Source organism: Siniperca chuatsi, linkage group LG6 (assembly GCF_020085105.1).
Source record: "Siniperca chuatsi isolate FFG_IHB_CAS linkage group LG6, ASM2008510v1, whole genome shotgun sequence".
NCBI lineage: Eukaryota > Metazoa > Chordata > Actinopteri > Centrarchiformes > Sinipercidae > Siniperca > Siniperca chuatsi.
This window is the reverse complement of record NC_058047.1, coordinates 30,028,579-30,048,959: the sequence shown is the minus strand read 5'-3', so window position 1 is coordinate 30,048,959 and position 20,381 is coordinate 30,028,579. Positions and strand designations below refer to the sequence as shown.

At 41.3% G+C, this 20,381-nt stretch overlaps 1 protein-coding gene and 1 long non-coding RNA gene across 5 annotated transcripts; one reads left to right on the top strand and one right to left on the bottom strand.

The window, feature by feature from the left end:
- Positions 1–3,431: 3,431 nt before the first annotated feature.
- LOC122877451 lies at positions 3,432–14,877 on the bottom strand. Of its 3 annotated transcripts, none has more exons than XR_006378256.1 (3): positions 13,733–14,877; positions 12,845–12,869; positions 3,432–5,231 (listed from the first exon to the last, which is right to left on the bottom strand). It is a non-coding gene; the product is annotated as an uncharacterized LOC122877451 (long non-coding RNA). The 3 variants fall into 3 exon arrangements; XR_006378257.1 differs by lacking the exon at positions 12,845–12,869 and having other exon boundaries at positions 13,733–13,807; positions 14,560–14,877; XR_006378254.1 differs by lacking the exon at positions 12,845–12,869.
- A 735-nt stretch (positions 14,878–15,612) lies between these two features.
- rpl36 (ribosomal protein L36) lies at positions 15,613–20,381 on the top strand. 2 transcript variants are annotated; one of them, XM_044199018.1, is made up of 4 exons: positions 15,613–15,724; positions 17,146–17,240; positions 19,630–19,764; positions 20,257–20,381. In XM_044199018.1, the coding sequence occupies exons 2-4, from the start codon at positions 17,148–17,150 to the stop codon at positions 20,344–20,346; spliced, it is 318 nt and encodes a 105-aa protein (XP_044054953.1). In that variant the 5' UTR covers positions 15,613–15,724; positions 17,146–17,147; the 3' UTR covers positions 20,347–20,381. The 2 variants fall into 2 exon arrangements, with proteins under 2 accessions (XP_044054953.1, XP_044054954.1); XM_044199019.1 differs by having other exon boundaries at positions 15,670–15,720.

The window sequence follows — 20,381 nt, the reverse complement described above, 5'->3', positions numbered from 1 at the left end:
CTTTTAGTATTTCAGCTCTTAGCTTCTTTAGGTAATGCATTCTTCTTCCGTGTTTTTCAGTCAACTACTACTTCTGCATATTTTAAGCTACAGAAACCATTCAAATGTTAAAACTTGCTCTTTAAGGACACTTATGCTTCTATTCAATGTTTTTCTACTATTTATACTAAAATATTGTACTTTTTTCACCAATTCATTGCAATAGAATTCAAAACCATTGACAATATAACAGTGTAGCTTCCATCTTTTCTAGCAATGTATTTCAGCTCTTAGCTTCTTTAGGTAATGCAGTTCAGCTTCCAATTTCTGCGTTTTCAGCAATACTTTGAAATGTGTTATTCTTCTGTATATTTCTTGGTTGCATACTTTGAGCTACAGAAACAATTAAAATGTAAATTGTTATGCTCTTTAAGGACATTTATGTTTCTATTCAACTTTTCAACTTAACTTTTCTATCACTATTCAAGGACCAAAATGATTGTAATATGCACACATACACATTGTGTATATAATTTTTGTAAATAATGTGTGACTTAAAATGCAAATGAGCAAAATATTTATATTTCACCATAAATGTAATTAAAACTAAAATTGTGAAGCCTGACAGAAATTTACTTAATCTTTTAACTTTAGTGTTTGTTGTAATTGTGTTTTTATTTACTTCCAAAATTATAAACAAAATTAGATCATGGGAGCAAATTTTACAATACAGTAAGAAAAAATTATATATTTAGAAACTCTTACAAGGTTCATCTTAAATATTATATTACAGTAATATTAATAATATTTCCATCTACATAAGGTAAAGTATTTTGGTATGAAAACAGGCATTTTTAATATAACCAAGTATGCTGTATCATAAATACGTGTCTGGCATTTGTAACAAACCAAGAGCTTGAAAATGGGTTGAAAATTCAGCGAATTATGCTTTCAATTGTGGCTAGATGGATAGACCAACATGGCCACTGTGATGCAACATTGACAGTGAAATACAAAGCTGGGTTTCATTTACCATAATAAAAAGCTACTACTATTGTGTTAGTGTGTTATCTTAACGTGTTCATTCCAAGAACAGTAGATGGAAATTAATGTCTTGTTTCGTCTTAGTTTGTCAAGTTTAAACCATATTACAGTGGTATTGATTGATAGCGTCACGATCAATAGAGAGTAATTGGAATGATTAAATGTTCATTCTCTTCCCCACCAGAGAAACATATTCTTCTGACAGCTGGGACCATGCTGCACCCACACAAGTGAGTTCTTTTTTTTCCTTTTTTTTTTCTCTGATTATTATAAGGCACTATAGCAGACTGTTTTAGATGATATAATTCTGTTCAGTATTTCTGAAACAGGAGAATACTGCAGTCATATTAATTAATTAATTAATTAAGTATGGTAGCTAGCTATTTAGGGTTTTCCAACTTTTACTTTTTGACACTACCCTACATCAGGATACAGCAGTCACTATTGCAATGTATTTTCCATCCACAGCCAGTCTGGATCAGCAGTCCAGCATGGGGCTTAGAGAGCTGTGGAGACCATGACGACCAACCTTGGTGTGGATGATATCTGGGTTGTACTGAGGTACCAGTAAGAACAGTACCAGATGTCCTCCTCATCCAGAGCAGGTGAATGACCTGAAGAGGTCACCAGCATCCAGTTCGGACCTGCATCACCTGCATGTCATCAATGCCCTCCACACTGCATTACCTGCCTCACCCAGCGATGCAGGTGGAACAGCTGCTGCCAGCTCGGGGAACACCATTGCATTATTTTGTTGATTGTAATCAACATATATTGCTAAATGCTATTATTGAGACAAATCCAAAGCTTCATCTCACTCCTTTTCCCTCATATACACAATGAATGATACTGAACTGATTGGATTAACCAACTAAATATGTACCAGTGAGCAGTGCAAAAAAATATTAATCTACAAGCTTCCTGTCATTAAGGCGGGTCTACAGTTATGACATCACTTTCTCGTTCAGTGATTGGATAACACGGCAACGTTCTTCTTGATGGGTAAGTTGCTGTCTGCCTGAGATAAAGTCCATATGGTCAACCTAGAGTTCTGACATTAGTTTATTACAGCAGGGCCGTTGTTGGCATTTTGACTTTATCTACATCCTCATGCTGTGGCATTACAAGCTAATGCTAGCTAGGCCTGGGTAAAGTTAGTAATTTGCTAACAACCTAAGCTAATGCTAGAAAAGTAACTTAGCTAAAGTTAGCTTAAGTCAAAGACACTCTATAACAAAGATAACACATTACAGGCAGTGCCAATGGTATGAAATGGTATACACTTCCTGTCTCCTAAGTGGGCGTGGTCAACTCTCTCCAGTTAAATAATAATGAATATAATGTAGTATAATAAGTCTTATTAAGCAAAGAAACACACGTTTTATTTAAGTTTTAACTTTTAATTCATGGTATCACTTATAAAGGCCAAAACACACCACCGCTGAACGATGCGCGTCAAAACAGCCGCCCCTATTATATTCTATGTACGTTGTACACACCTGTTTGTTTACATATTTGGTGCTTGCTTGTCACTGTAATTTTAATTATTTCACTTGTCCCTGTATCTACAAGGCAAAAATTAAATAAATAAAAAAACTCCACTCACTCGCTGCTTGTACATCCCGGCTCCCATAGAAGCTCTTCTCCTCTGCTCCCGGTGGCAGCTAGGCTACTTCCTGTCTTCATTTCTGCAGTTGCTGTTTATGTCGTGGAGAACAATGGATGAAAAAAGACTAGTTGTTGAGGTTGAGAAATATCCCAAGCTATACGACCCACAGTCCCGTCATTACAAAGACAATGGCAAAAAATTATATTTGCTGGCGAGCCATAGCTCTAGAGATTGGCTCTGTAGGTGAGAAATCAAGTTTATGTAAATTAGGCTAGCAAAATCTGTTTCATCTTTTAAATCCCTTCTGAAAATGCACTTTTATAAACAGGCTGTTATGTGAATTCACTCCCTACCACCATTCAGAGCTTGGATTCCTTGGGTTTCTCTTGTTTTACCCACATTTTCGGCACACACTTGTATGTATTTTTTTTTATCTGTTTATAATAGTATCTCTGTTTGTCGGTGTGTTTTTTTAGTTGTATCTGTTTACCTCATATATTACCTATATATTATCTATTTTTAATTCTGTATTGCTGTTTTTGGGTTTACTGTATGTAAAGCACTTTGTAAACATTGTTTTTAGAAAAGTGCTATACAAATAAAGTTGTTATTTTAAGTAGTGGTTGTCCACACATGATTTTAAGCTAATGGCTGCATGTTGGTGAAAACATTTTTATGGTACATATTTTATTAGTATAGTATGATCAATTTTAATGTTAAACCTGGCATAACTTCTTATCAGCCACATAATGTATGCCTAATCACACCATTTACATAGAAAACACGTAAATCAGATTACTTGCAATAAATTATTTAATTGAAGAAAATAAATGTAGAAACATTTCCAGCATACATAAAGTACTCAACTCTAACTGTGTTCACTCTTCACATCACTATCAACTATACCATACAGTCCTGCCATGGCACACTTCCTTGTGGCAAGTTGAAATATTGGCAGAGCTTGTCTCTCGCTGCATATGCTGTCTGCCCACTGGTTCTGACTATAGGAAAAGGCTGAAATATTGTAACTCAAACAAATGAGATGAACCCACCACTCATGGACTAAATTTCATAAAAGTCACATTCCTAAGCAGTAGCTGAACATGAGGCTGGATATGGAGTCTCTCGTGCGGGTTGCTGTGGCTTGGTGGTGAAGCGGGTTGTCCACCAATCGGAAGGTCGGCGGTTCGATCATGGGTTCCCTCAGCCCACATGCAGGAGTGTCCTTTGGCAAGACACTGAACCTCAAATTGCTCCCGAGGGCTGTGCCTTTCGTGTGTGACTGATTAGTTAGTTTCTTTGTACTGGTGAGCAGCACCTACCATCAGTGAATACACTGATGGTAGGTGCTTTGAGTAGTCAGAAAGACTCCATTTACCATTTCCTATATACCTGTAAAAGAGGAGAAATACTAGTCTGTAAACATGTTTGATAATTTACTAATTTCACATTTACAGTGGCAGAATGCAAGGCAAGGTGGAAGTCACTGAGAGACTCGTACGTGAAGTGGTGTAAAAAACAGCTTCTTCCCAGTGGGTCTGGGGCAATAAACCATTTTCAGTCTTGATTTCATTCCCACTGTAAAGCCAGTAACAAAAATCTTTATTTTAATTCTTATTTACTTCTTATTTTACTTTCTATGTTTTTAGAGTAATTTACAGTTACAATTGTTTTACAACACGGGCAATTTGGAGGAGACACAGGAGCAGCAGGAGGATGCAGCTCCACCTCCCCAGACTGAGCAAATTCCACCACAATGAGCCAGAGCATCCAGCAGAAGATACAGAAGCAGAAGCCCTAACACAGCTGTGAATGAAATGTTGATGGACTTTCTGACAAGTCCACCAAAGGCAACTGAGCCAGTAGCACCCAAAAATGAATCTGAGCTGTTCTTGTCAAGTTTGTTCCCTCAAATGGAGAGACTCAATGCTAGAAATAAAACAAAAGCCAAATTGAGCTTCCTACAAATACTGGAGGAGCTAGAAACCTCACAAAAGGGTGACTGAAGACCCATGACATATGCTGTCACACCCCAGCTATGTGAAAGATCCAGGTCTGTCATGTCAGAGTAGTGGGAAGCTAGACACCCACCATTGAGCTCTAATATTCCACCCTATCATGGGTCTATGGGAGGGCCAACGGCAAAGCAGGATCCACATTATGAGCGATTATGAGTGAGGCACAGGGCCCCACATATTCAGTCATATAACTATCATATTGCTTAAATGTTTACAATGTTCAGATGTAAGTTTGTGTTATTTGAAACAAATAAGGTTTAAGTTACTGGTGTGCCTAAAGTTTACGCAATGTATATCATTTTATCTATCGTTCCAGAGAATGTTTTTTCTCTGGGACTTCTGTAATTTATGTGCATCTTTGTGATGTCAGGTCCAGTTATGGAGAGAACTTGGTCCATCTCAGTTGCACTCATTCTAAATTATTTGTAGAGCCTCTCAGTACCTGCCCAGAGCTTCTGGACCACATTGTGGTCTCTACGTTCATTGATGGGGGGCCACCCAAACCCTTTGTTTCCTCATTTACAGCTTACGGCACAGCAGAAGAAGAGCAGCAACCCTATGTCTGTCCACAAGTAGTTGTTCTGTTGATATAAAAATAATAAACAGATTAAAATGTAAAACTGTTTGTGTTCTATTAAAAATGAATAAATACTGTCTGTATACATATAAATGTGTGGCTATGTTAAGGCCTAAGGGTGGCCAGCCATCCCTGCTGCCAGTTAGGTTGAGAGAGAGAGAGAATGCAAATTGCACATAGAATTTTAAAATCATAATGCAATGGTAGTGGTAATATTAATAAAATAATAATGATAGTGATAGTGATAGAAATAATAATGATAATAATAGTAATAAGACTAATAATAAATTGTAGCAGTGGTCGTTGAGCAGGGGCAGCAGGTGGCCCGCAATCATAGATCCAGACTTTGCAGCTCCGGAGGCAGAAATACCTGCTGAAAGTGACAGAAGGAGAGAGACAAGAAAGCCCAAAACTATGGAAGAGAGAAGATGTCGAGTTAGTAACGTGCATTAATGGGATAAGAATGCATACAGATGGAGAGAGAGAGGAGGAGAGAGGAGCTCAGTGCATCATTGGAAGTCTCCCAGTAGTCTCGGCCTATAGCAGTATAACTAAGGGATGGTTAGATGGATAAATGTGGAGATGGTGTCTGTCTGCCGAACCTGGGACATGATTCCACAGGAGAGCACATTTGGAGACTATGGGAAGTACACAAGTAACCCTGCATTCTGGGAGCTCAGTGTTTTAGTGGGGTAATAACAATACTATGAGCTCTTTAAGATATGATGGTGCCTGACCATTAAGAGCTTTGTAGGTGAGGAGAAGGATCTTAAATTCTATTCTGGATTTTACAGGGAGTTAGTGCAGAGAAGCTAATATTGGAGAAATATGATCTCTTTTCCTAGTGATAGCTACCAAACAGTTGAGTATATAGGTAAAGGTACCATAAAACTTCAATGAATATCCCTGGCTTTTATTTGCTTCAATCACTGAACTCAACCTGCCTATATTTGGGACAGGTGACAATATGGGACAGGCCTTTAATTCCTTTTGCACAAAACTTGCTCAGCAAAGATGGGAAATACTATCAAATTGTTTATTTAAATCAGTATGAATATTACTTGTATAAAAATTTGGCTATCGAATAACATCAATTATGAATCATTAATTTGATCTAGCTCCAATGCACGGAGAGAGAAAGAGACGGATGACGTTAGCAGACAGTGATCAACGGACTTCATGTGACAATATTCACAACTTGGATTCATTTTTATAAAAAAACATTTTGATCAGTGGACCCTTACGCACTAAGGGAATATAAATAATCGAGAAATGGACAGATATTCTGACTTTATGACCGCTTCAAAGGTAGGGAGTCACTACTTTTTTCCTGTCTCTCTTGTTTACCATGCTGGTAAATCTGAATGAATTATACTTTGGTGGTCATGGTTTCTGTAAAATGAACTTAACAACTGAATTGTGGAGAGTCTAACCGATGTAACAATTTGCAGAATGTCCATAATGACAAAAGTTTAAACATTTATATTTGTATTGGGGCTCCGCTTTTAATTGAATTTTTACAGTAATATCACCATGTCACTGTATTTAGCCTATCCAATGGTACTACCGTGGTAACAATACCATTCAGTAGTTACTATCATGAAAAAAGTATTATAGTTTAAGTTTAGGCTATATGTAGTCGTCAGAAAACAACTGGTGTAGCTTACTAACTATACTGGTTGATGTGCTGCTTTCAAAACATAATCTCACTGATCAGATTATTATCTTTAAAACGTATTAATCAACAATAGACATCTACAATAGGCTGTCAGAGCCTGATCCGTACCGGCTGCCCGATCCATTCTACACATGCGCAAAATAGGTCCTTGTCAGTCAAAGAAGGTAAATGTGCCTGTTCAAAATACTAAAACTAAATCTTTCAGATCAAGATAACAAAATGTTTTTTAATCATTGGAAATTGAATAGTTCACTATTATTTAATAGAGAATTTACTGAAGTTATAAAAAACCTGACACTTGTCAGTGCCCAATCCATACCGACACCAAGTGCCCAATCCGTTCTGCACATGCGCGTACTTATTACTGCCCGATTTGTACCACGCATGTGTGAACATTTTACTTGACAGCCAGCGAGGTCTTTTTTTAGCTTTTACTAACAACAAAATAACTATTAACAGCACAATATTATAGTAGTCTAAGTTTTAAAAAAAATAGAGGACATGTATTTTTCATATATTGAATGAACTGTATTGAATGATCATAGAATTAAAACAAAACAAAATTATGTTTTTTTTGTTTTTAATTACAAATGAAATGCGGATTATCCGATGATACACGGAACAAAGTATCACATTTCCAATGATAAAAAACAATTTCTAAAACAATGTCTGGGAGACAGATAGTAGTTATCGAGCTTGTTGATGTTTCCTGTTCCTTCGATTTTAATATGCAGCATTGATGTAATTGGATAAGTAGATGTAGCCCAATAGTCATTCCTTTATGTGTGCTGATGAAGTTTCCACTTAAAAAATACTGTAAATTTCTCAGCAAAACATAGACTGAAGTTAATAACTAGCTACCATAACAGAAAATCCCATCCATCCATCCATCCATCCATCCATCTTCTTCCGCTTATCCGGGGCCGGGTCGCGGGGGCAGCAGTCTAAGCAGGGACTCCCAGACTTCCTTCGCCCCAGACACTTCCTCCAGCTCCTCCGGGGGGATCCCGAGGCGTTCCCAGGCCAGCCGAGAGACATAGTCCCTCCAGCCTGTCCTGGGTCTTCCCCGGGGCCGCCTCCCGGTGGGACATGCCCAGAACACCTCCCGAGGGAGGCGTCCAGGAGGCATCCGGATCAGATGCCCTAGCCACCTCAGCTGGCTCCTCTCGACGTGGAGGAGCAGCGGCTCTACTCGAGCTCCCCGTGTGACTGAGCTCCTCACCCTATCTCTAAGGGAGCGCCCAGCCACTCGGCGGAGGAAGCCCATTTCGGCCGCTTGTATCCGCGATCTTGTCCTTTCGGTCACTACCCAAAGCTCATGACCATAGGTGAGGGCAGGAGCGTAGATTGACCGTAAATCGAGAGCTTTGTCTTTCGACTCAGCTCCTTCTTTACCACAACGGTCCGATACAGCGCCCGCATCACTGCAGGCGCTGCACCGATCCGCCTGTCAATCTCACGCTCCATCCGTCTCTCACTCGTGAACAAGACCCCGAGATACTTAAACTCCTCCACTTGGGGCAAGGACTCCCCACCCACGCGAAGAGAGCAAACCACCTTTTTCCGGTCAAGAACCATGGCCTCAGATTTGGAAGAGCTGATTCTCATCCCAGCTGCTTCACACTCGGCTGCAAACCGTCCCAGTGCATGCTGCAGGTCCTGGTTTGAAGAAGCCATCAGAACGACATCATCTGCAAACAGCAGAGATGAGATCCTGTGGTTCCCAAACCGGACACCCTCCGGCCCCTGACTGCGCCTAGAAATTCTGTCCATATAAATTATGAACAGAACCGGTGACAAAGGGCAGCCCTGGCGGAGTCCAACATGCACCGGGAACAGGTCTGACTTACTGCTGGCAATGCGAACACAGCTCCTGCTCCGGTTATACAGGGACCGGACAGCCCTTAGCAAAGGGCCCCGGACCCCATACTCCCAGAGCACTCCCCACAAGGCGCCCCGGGGCACACGGTCGAATGCCTTCTCCAGATCCACAAAGCACATGTGGACTGGTTGGGCAAACTCCCATGAACCCTCGAGCACCCGATGGAGAGTATAGAGCTGGTCCAGTGTTCCACGACCGGGACGAAAACCACTCTGCTCCTCCTGAATCCGAGGTTCGACTATCGGATCAATTCTCCTCTCCAGTACCCTGGAATAGACCTTACCGGGAGGCTGAGAAGTGTGATCCCTCTGTGATTGGAACACACCCTCCGGTCCCCCTTCTATACAGAGAGGACCACCACCCCGGTCTGCCAGTCCAGAGGCACTGTCCCAGACCGCCACGCGATGTTGCAGAGACGTGTCAGCCAAGACAGTCCCACAACATCCAGAGACTTAAGATACTCAGGACGGATCTCATCCACCCCTGAAGCCTTGCCACCAAGGAGCTTGCCAACAACCTCAATGACTTCGGCCAGGGTGATGGATGAGTCCGCCTCCGGGTCCCCAGCCTCCTTCCTCTTCGGAAGGCGTGACAGCGGGATTGAGGAGATCCTCAAAGTATTCCTTCCACCGTCCGACAACATCCCCAGTCGAGGTCAACAGCTCTCCACCCGCACCGTACAAGGTGTTGGTGAAGCACTGCTTCCCCCTCCTGAGCCGTCGGACGGTTTGCCAGAATTTCTTTGAGGCCGACCGATAGTCCTCCTCCATGGCCTCTCCGAACCTCTCCCAGTCCTGAGTTTTTGCCTCTGTGACCGCATGGGCTGCAGCACGCTTAGCCTGCCGGTACCTGTCAGCTGCCTCGGGAGTCCCACGAGCCAACAAGGCCCGATAGGACTCCTTCTTCAGCCTGACGGCATCCCTTACTTCCGGCGCCCACCACCGTGTTCGGGGATTGCCGCGCGACAGGCACCAGAAACCTTGCGACCACAGCTACGAGCCGCCGCATGATCGACAATGGAGGTGGAAAACATGGTCCACTCGGACTCAATGTCCCCAACCTCCCGGGATCTGGGAGAAGCTCTCCCGGAGGTGTGAGTTGTAGACCCTGCTGACAGAGGGCTCCGCCAGACGTTCCCAGCAGACCCTCACGATACGCTTGGGCCTGCCAAGTCTGTCGGCTTCCTCCCCGCCAGCGGATCCAACTCACCACCAGGTGGTGATCGGTTGACAGCTCCGCCCCTCTCTTCACCCGAGTGTCCAAGACACGCGCGGCGGAGGTCAGATGATACGACAACAAAGTCGATCATCGACCTCCGGCCTAGGTGTCCTGGTGCCACGTGCACTGATGGACACCCTTGTGCTTGAACATGGTGTTAGTTATGGACAAACTGTAACTAGCACAGAAGTCCAACAACTGAACACCGCTCGGGTTCAGATCAGGGGCCGTTCCTTCCGATTACCCCTCTCCAGGTGTCACTGTCGTTGCCCACGTGGGCGTTGAAGTCCCCAGTAGAACAACGGAGTCCCGGGTGGTGCACTGTCTAGTACCCCTCCCAGGGACTCCAAGAAGGCCTGGTACTCTGCACTGCTGTTCGGCCCGTAGGCCGCCACAACAGTGAGAGACCTGTCCCCACCCGGAGGCGGAGGGGGCGCGACCCTCTCGTTCACTGGGGTAAACTCCAACACGTGGACGGCTGAGCTGTGGGGCTATGAGCAGGCCCACACCAGCCCGCCGCCTCCCCGCCCGGCAACGCCAGAGAAATGGAGCGTCCAGCCCCTCTCGAGGAGACGGGTTCCAGAGCCCAGGCTGTGCGTGGAGGCGAGGCCGACTATATCTAGCCGGTAACGCTCAACCTCCCGCACAAGCTCAGGCTCCTTCCCCAGCGAAGTGACATTCCATGTCCCTAGAGCCAGTTTCTGTGTCCGGAGATCTGGTCGCGGCCCCTGCCTTCGACTGCCGCCCAGATCTCTCTGCACCGGCCCCTTACGGATCCTCCTGCGGGTGGTGGGTCCACGGGAGGACGGCCCCACGTCGCTCCTTCGGGCTGTGCCCGGCCGGGCCCCGTGGGGAAAGGCCCGGCCACCAGGCGCTCGCCGTCGGGCACCCACCCCAGGCCTGGCTCCAGGGTGGGGCCCCGGTAGCGCCAATCCGGGCGACGTAACTGGCCTTGATTTTAAATAATCCATAAGGGTCTTCTGAACCGCTCTTGGTCTGACCCGTCACCCTGGACCTGTTTGCCATGGGTGACCCTACCAGGGGCATACAGCCCCAGGCAACATAGCTCCCAGGGTCATTCAACAGAAAATCCCATGGCTTTGATATGAACATAAGTTATGCTAGAAATATTTGTTATAATGCCTATTTTCATTGCAGTTCACCTGGGAGATGTGGTGCTTTGTAGGATGAAATTATTAGCTACACACACTAAAATGTAAAGACATAATACAAAACAATTTTATTGTGTGCAATTAAATGTTTCCTGTAAGGAAACCAGGCTGAATCAGTGGGTGTTGAACATGAGGAGAAAGAAGTGGTTTCCCTCTGGCACTTCCTCCTCTCACTTCACTCTGCAGCGAGCACTTTGAGGAGGATCAGCTCATCAAAGACAGACATCAATTCTGAGGCCATCAGTGTATGAATGTGTGTGAATGTGAAATGTAGTATGTGAAGCGCTTTGAGTGGTCAGAAGAATAGAAAGGCGCTATACAAGTATTTACCATTTTCCATCTTTCAAGTCTTCATAAGTGTCTTGCCTTAACAGGAAAGGTATACACACGGTGAAAACTGAATGACCACATAAGGAAAACCTGATGTTTTTGAGCAGCGATTGTTTGGGCCTCACCCACCACGTGTGGAGAACAAAGACCTGGTTGAAAAAGGCAAAGCAGGAAACAAAAGGCCAGATAGTAGAACAGCGCCAAATCTCCACCAGCCGTTAATTCACACCCAGACGCAAGATCTCAGTTGAATCCAAACACTGGATTCCTATTGGACGGGATGCGCAATACAGCACATAAAATCCCCGGCTATGACGTCATCACCTCTATAAAGCCTGGCACAACAGACTGTCCAATGCCTTTTCCACTGCAACTGTTTACTACAGGAGGTGCATCATGTCTTTCCATTGTGACCATGGTCGCTTCAGAAGATGCTTTCACGTGACTTTAACTCCCTAAGAAGAGTCTCAACTCGTTGGATGAGCTACAGGTGGACAGGTGGACAGACTATTTTTCACATTTGGTTATTGGTCACTCAGCCCAGGGTGGTGCCCCGTAGTTATTAATCCATATTAATAATTTTGATATTAATTATTGTATTAATATTCATACATATATTTGATGTTTCTGCTAATAACCAAACCTGCCCTGCCTGAAACCCAACAGTGCCATCCATCTGGTTGTGGAGAAGGAAGACCACATGGACATCATCTCAGTTCTCAAAAGATTTACGGAGATGATGCTACAACTCAACTTACAGTTCAGCTTTTCTGATGTAAAGACAGACCCACAGTTTTCAGTAGCAGTTTATGTGAAACATTGAAGGACCTCCCCAACTTAGTTATAGGTTCAACTTCTTTCCTGTATAGGATCTTCTTTTGTGCTAAGTGATATGAAATAGTCATTACATATTTTTACAAATACAGTTTAAAGAACTAGAAGGCTGGAATTCAAGGATGAAACAAACCCAGTGCACTAGTTCACACAAGTAAAGTACTTTCCAGTCTGAGATTAACAGGGTCTAGATTAGGAAACATCTGGAACTGGCCAATTACATGTTCACCTGGGAGCATAATATCTCCTGAAATAGATGTGTACTGTTGTTACCATTTAAATCTTTACTCTTAAATGATAATATCCTGTGGAAATATCCTTTGTCAGCATATTAAAGTTTTAATAGTTTTATTACTAGCTGCGTAGAAATTATATTTAGTTGAAGAATGCGATAAATATGAGCCATTGGGAATGCTTTGTCATCAGGTTGAATAATTTAAAATAAACAGTGAGATTAAACTCACCCAAAATGAGTACATTTTCTATGAACTGACAACCCTTACCTGGTTTTGCAGATGTGCCACATACCTTGTTAAATGTAACAGGAAACAAGTAAGAAAACCAAATTGTATTGTTAAGGGACAACTTATAATATTCAGATTTGTGTATAAATTATGTATGCAAGAAGTATGTAAGACATTCTGACAATCAAAAATGCCATTAATGTCTTCCTGTGATTTGATTATTGTACATATTGATATTAAACGTAGTTCTGAAAGTGTACCATAGGTGAAATCAACTGACTTAGAGCAACAATTAAATAAATTACTTAATTGCACATTTGAAATAGCAGTAAAAATATTTTAGGATCCATCAATACACAGATGTGGACCAAGGTCAAGGTGAGCTTAATTATCCTAAAACAAATGTACATACTGAAATAATGAAGTAGTAGGCTTTCAGTACTACATCACAAATAGTAATAAAGATCAATAAATAAAAATTGTTGACATGACAACACACAGTATAGACATAGTAACATTACTTTTGTATGTAATACATACTGTAGTTTAAGAGATGGTTAAGTTGAACACTGATATGGCTACAAGTGTTATTTTAAATAAAAACATAACAATAAAATCTATCAGCCATCACATAAATTATGACAGTCTTGGCCAGGTGATGGACTTAACAAAACAAAGAAATCCTGTAAAGGTCGACTTCAGTGGAGAAACTGTCAGGCATGGACACGTCACCATTGTTGGAGTTGGGCTTTAAGGCACTTAGCAATACTCTGTAAAAATACTGTTTACTGTAGGGATGAAATTAACTTCATCACACAAAAGTTGCCCAGGAGTGCTTCCTTTGACACTTGCCATTCTGGTTCTTTTACTCGTTGAGAATCTGTGTGTTTTATGTTAATACAGAAAGCTATTGTTTATAATACTCACCGGTCTGGTGAAAGTAAACCGATGACACTGGACATCCCAGAGACTGGAATCAAGTAGCCCTTCTTTTTCTGCTTGCTGGGCGTGGAGGTCATTGTGTCATTTAGATCATCCCTAACTCATTATCATCATCATGAAAATATAATAAACATGTTAGTGACTAGTAGCATTAGCTATTCAGGACTAAGGGAGGAGACACTGACATGCCCTAACCTTTCTCCAAAGAACACGTACCAGCTGTGGTATTGTAGTGTAGTACAACGTTAGTATAATTCATGTGCTGTTTACACTGTAGACTACCAATAGTTTTGGGGGTTTTTTTACTGCCTGTGGGTTACTTGATGGAACTTGTTTATATGTGGTGAGCAATAAATACGCATCAACAGCATAAACGTGGATCACCTATGGTCTTTGACAGGCTTTTACAGTACCCCCAGAGTGGCTTATAGCCCTGAAACGAGACCCCTCGGGCTAATGGCTTAACTTATGTTGTTTAGGAAAGTTAGGTTGATAAAGGATTGAAATGCCATTCAGCCATTGCTGTTGTCACTAGCATTGTAAATTAGTAAGCAACCAACAGTAAACTTGGCTAACTTTAGCTAAGTTACCTTGCTAGCATTAGCTTAGGTTGTTAGCAAGCTACTAACTTTATCCAGGCCTAGCTAGCATTAGCTTGTAATGCCTACGCATGAGGATGTAGATACACACAAAATGGCCCTGTTTTAATAAACTAATGTCTGAACTCTAGATTGAACACATGGACGTTATCTGAGGTAGAACCCATCAAGAAGAACGTTGGCGTGGTCAAAGTAAAGTGCCGGTGCGCTTACCCAATTTGTTAGTTACTGAACGAGGTGAAGTGGCGTCATAACTGAAGACCCGCCTTGATGAGAGGACTGACATATTGCATTGCCATTTGAATTTTGACACCAAAAGAGCGTGGGGACAAGTAAATGTAAATGCAATAGACTGGGGGTGCTGTTTCGCTGGCACATTGAATTGCCAATTGCAAAATGAATTGACATTTGAATAAAGAGACCAAAAAAACATGCCAATATGAAATGTAATTGATTGAGCTTTCATTTTGATTTTTAATAATGATCAAAATAATTCAAACTGAATTGAGGACTGCATTGCCACTTTGCATATTGAATTGCCAATGACAAAATGAATTATTATTTGAATATTATTGATATTGATATTATATACCTACATTACTACTATGCAATATCTTAATAATCTCAATAAGCTACACTTAACTCGACAGTACATGCACCACTACTTATTACTTATATTATTACATTGTATTATTATTCTGTATTATCATCATCAACCGGTAAACCCACTTGGTACTTCACACTTATTTTATCTTATACTTATACCCACCTGGTACTTAATTTATTTTCTGACCTGTTTTTATAGTGTATTGTATTATATTTTTTGCTAGTACTTTCTCCTGTGTGCACTGACGTAAAGGCGAGCTGCTGTAACAAAGAGTTTCCCTTCGGGGATCAATAAAGTATTTCTGATTCTGATTCTGATAAAGAGGCCAAAAAAACATGGCAAATATGAAATGTAATCGATTGAACTTTCATTCTAATTTTTAATCAAAATAATTCAAATTGAATTGAGGATTGCATTGCCACTTTGCATATTGAATTGCCAATTGCAAAATTAATTTTCAAACTGCATGACCAAATTGCACATTGAACTGCCAATTGCAAAATGCACTTCCAGTTGACTAAGACGCCAAAAAATTTACATAGGCAATAAATCTGATTCAGATTCTAATCCGACCAAAAGTTTCAACCGGCTTCATTTACGTTTTCATACCCTTTGGTGCGTGGACGCCTACTTAAACAACAGTACCTCTTTCAGCCCGGCAGGGGCACTGCTCTTCCTATGTCGCAGAAGTGTCTTCCGGTTCAAACCTTTCATTACCCGGCTGCGCTCATCCAACAGTCCTTCCGGCTTGTTCGCCATCGCAAGCAGTAGGTAAGATTTTAATGTTGACAACTATCAGCTAAAATCCACATGTAATCTCCGCCATCCGTCTATTTCTACCAAATAAATCGACACTACAGCAGTCTATTGAATTCACTTAACATTTATGTCCAGTATCGTAACACTAACATAAGTCAAACAAATGAAAATGTGTAGCTGCTTTAGTGACTAACCAGCATATCTGGTCGTGTTCGCTTAACATACGTGTTGTTTACAACCACAAACCGCATCTTATTCCGTAGAGACTAAAGTTACAGTCGCGTTACAGAGACATATTTAAAGTAATCTTCTATATGTCCGGTTTGAATGCTTCTCACCCGATATAGATCAGACCGTCATCGCTTTGCCAATGTGGCGTTTACATAGCTAACGAGATAAAACAATGCCGAAAACCTGCTGTCTAGCAGGTTGTAAAACAAACATACGAATCCATAATCTCCGGTTTCCGGTCTCTGCAGTCTGAAACCTCAGGTTTTTTATGTAGAATAACCCACCCATCCACTGCTAACGAATTTATGAGCCTCGAGAGAACGATAATTTGTTCCTTTTGGCAGTATTGTAAATTCCTTTTTGACGACAATAAATAGGAATAATCTTCTGTCATTTAAATTATAGCAAATAAGAAATAAAACCACCATATTAATAACCAAGGCTTTTACACTGAGATTTGAGGCATATAAGAGATGAATATTTAAATATTTAGTGTGTGGCAAATAGCTAGGCCAAATGATGCTGGTGACAGTTACTACTGATAATAGCTAGCTTGAGTGGGAGGCTGCTGGAGTGCAGTTATACATATAGCAGCATCAGACTGTCATCTCCAACTAAATATCAGTCTAGCCTAGCTCACGTTGGCTATTAACAGGTTGGCTGCCATGATGTTTTACAAAGTACCCGTATGTGCCTTTCTGGTCTATTTTATCCCTACCACGTCTCTTGTTGGTGGGAAAAGGCAAGCTTAATGTTGGAGTAACTCTTAAGTAGTCAATGGTATAAGTTAATAAACTGTCTTTATTAAAAGTTAGTGTTCAGCATGAAGTTATCATGCTGTTTTGCTCACAAGAATAGTTTTCTTGAAAAAATAAGATGTACTATAGCCATGTTAAGATAATTGCTCCACATTAACAATGTGTTGATGCATTTAAAAGAAATTCTCTTAACAGTAGCTGTTCTTTTTTTCAGTAACTTGAAATTATAATGAAATACTGTCAAACTTGAGCTACTGTTGACAGTTCCATTTCAGTAAGTGAGGAGAAAATGTGGGGATCTGGTGATGCTGTTGGGTGGCAGCACCCAAGTGTGTCTGATAGGTTGAAAGGGGATGTGACATGCCCACTTCACGTGTGGTCAAGCAGCTAAAACTGTTGTTTACACTTGAACTGATGTTTGTTTGTGTGTGTGGTCTTATGCAGATATGGCTATTCGCTACCCCATGGCCGTTGGCCTTAACAAAGGCCACCCCGTCACGAAAAATGTAACTGCTCCCAAACACAGCCGCCGGCGTGGGGTGAGTATCTGCTGTTGAGTGACTGCAGTGACAAGTATTTTGTGCAACCAAGGGCTGTCAGTCCTTGCCATCTAGTGTAAAAGTAATTTCTTTTTTCCTACCAGCTATTTTGAAGCAAACAGGTGGTCTCATGGTTGTTAACCACGCCATAATTTTCAATTGACTGTGATACTCAATGACCAGGTTTAAGAGAAGTTGGTATATAGATTTTATAGTTTATTAAATCCACACATGACGCTATGTAATTTCACATGTATCTTGCAGTTTGTGATGTGTGAAACTGAAATCCACAACTTAAAGGTTTTTTGGTAATGACTAGAAATTTTAGAATTTTAGTGTTATGACGGTGTAGTCCCTCATTCGTCCAGGAGTGTGTTATGTGTGATGTAATTGTCTTGAGTATTTCACAGCTAAACTTAACATCAGCTCAGGCTAAGAGTTGGCATCAGATATGTTTAACAGCGACATGTCAAGCCTGGAGATACTGTTTTCATACTCCAATGACAGATTTTACATCACTTTAAGCTTTTAAGGATACGCATGGTGATACTAATTGTCAACAAATCCCATGAAAAGACCAAAACCAATAAGTAGTGTGTTTTCAAAGCCTCATATCTGTGACCTAGAACTCCATTGAAGTCCAAAAGCAATTAAAACACAATGAGCCACACCATTGTACTAGTTGACATGTTCCTTAATGAAACAGTGTAGTTTAGACCTGAAACAATTCATTGGGTAGTTAATTGACAGAAAATGAATTGGGGACTTTGATGATCAATTAATAGTTAAGGTCATGTAAGCAAAACTGCCAAAAATTCAGCCATATGAATATATCAACCTTGGCTTTGGGAAATTGTAATGGCCATTTACTATTTCAGCCCAAATAAGTGATTAATCAATCAAAATGTTATTTGGAGCCCCACTGTAGTTTAATTTGGACTCAATCCTATGTACATTGTGTTGCTGCAGTGAGTATTTCTGACAGTAGAACGGTGCTGAAAATGGTTCCCAAAAAATGCACTGTTTCCTCCCTGTTTTAGTAATGTTGGCAGAAAACTACAGTGGCCAACTAAGCAGAAATTGCTTAGCCTTTTTAAAAAAAAAAAAAATGTATATTTTGTGAGCTGTTAAAACATTTGTTAGTGATGGGCAGATGAAGCTTTGGGGCTTCCTTCCTGTTGGTCCAGGAAAAAAAGCTTTGATGCTTTAAACTCAGCAAGCACAGTGACATCTGGTGGTTTGCAAAACTTATAGCAGCCCTTCCAGACTGGAGCTAAAGCACTACAACACTTCACTGATTTAATGGTTGGTCTCCATGTGAACAATGAGAGCCCATATTTATAAAGGGTGTAAGCAGTACGTGTATGCATCCCGAACTGTTAGGTACAGGACATTTGGTTCGGTATCCGATTTCCTTGGATTGGTATGCCCTGTCATCCAAACTATTACTGTCAAAATAGTCAATTTATGTCTACTATTTTCATGTACGGAATAGAAATTCGAGAGCGTGAGTTTTACCTGGAAAGTTTTGGCAGTGCCCCAGTTGCTGTCCATCAGTGACATTTTTAATAAGTCACAATTTGATGTGAATAGAGAAAGATAATCCATTAAATATTACTTTTACCTTATTACTCTGTATCAGGTGTAAATGTTCTTGTACTGACTACGTGTTTGTAGTGTAAATTGCCACAATTCTCCTTATCCCACCAATGTTCGTATCACTTGAACATATAGCTTCAAAACTTTAGTCAAAATAATTTCAGCACTTTCTGACGTTTGAAGTTTTGAGTGTTATCAGTCAGGAGGTATTCTTCATTTGACACAAGCTCTGATACAACTTATTTAAAGAGTGCACTTCACAGAAGTGAAACAGCTTCTGTGCTTAAGTATTGTGTGCCCATCCCTAATTTACATCTTGAGTAGAAACCAATAGGCTTGGAGCTGAGAGTCACAGATGGGGTAGGGAAGTCAGAATTGAGTGGGACTGACGCTTTGCTGGTTTTGGTCTTGTCATGAGACTGCTGATGATAAATATACACCACTACCTTAATGAGAAACTTTGCAGAGCCACCTTTCAAGCCCAGAGCTGCCCCTTTATTTCTCTTCTGAAATCAAAATGAACTCAAAATTGCAAGATCCATACATTGATCCTGTCAGATCAATTACAAATATAATATAAAGTAATTATCAAGGTATGTACAGTATATCACATTGTCGTAAGACATACTTTTTTCAGTATTAACATGCTACAATAATATGCTACAGATATTTAAATGTCCACCTTAATTGTCCAGAATTTACACTACAAGAGTTTGAACTGATCAAACATTTCAGATAAAGTGGATCATGTTTAAAAGCTTTGTCTTAATATCTCTCCTGTCCTCTGCAGCGTCTGACCAAACACAGCAAGTTTGTTCGAGACATGATCCGTGAAGTGTGTGGTTTTGCTCCATATGAGAGGCGAGCCATGGAGCTGCTGAAGGTGTCAAAGGACAAGAGAGCCCTCAAGTTTATCAAAAAGAGGGTGAGTTTGTACTGTCAGAGCCCTTAAAGCTGCATACCAGAATGGTGCCAGAATGAGCAACTGCTGAACAGCCACGGTAGCATTTTCCCATTCATTTCTCATCTGTAACTATGGGAGTGGAAAATAGACTTACGCGCACGATTGCAGTGATTGAGCTTTATACTGACCCACATGTACGCACAGAGTACACACAGTGTGTATGTATATTTCTGCATTTATATGTACAGAGTTGTACTCTTGAACCTAAAGTTATACTCGTCTAGCCCCCACAGATGCAGTGAGTGGCGTCAGCTCACAGCACTGTATGAAACAGCTGCCTGAGACTGTAGCAAGTTTTTGGAGTATGCTGAAGGGTTTAGCCTCATTTTGAATCTGTCCTTTTGACACACACACCCCTCGTCCCCTTGATAGACATGGTGCATTACACTGACACCACATCTCGGCAGGGAGAAAGCTAAAGTGAGTCAATCTAATGTTGTGTTTCTTTCCCAGATTGGCACTCATATTCGGGCCAAGAGAAAGAGAGAGGAGCTGAGCAACGTACTGGCTGCCATGAGGAAGGCTGCCGCCAAGAAGGACTAATCTGTCAGTCAATAAAAGTTTGCTAAACTACAAAA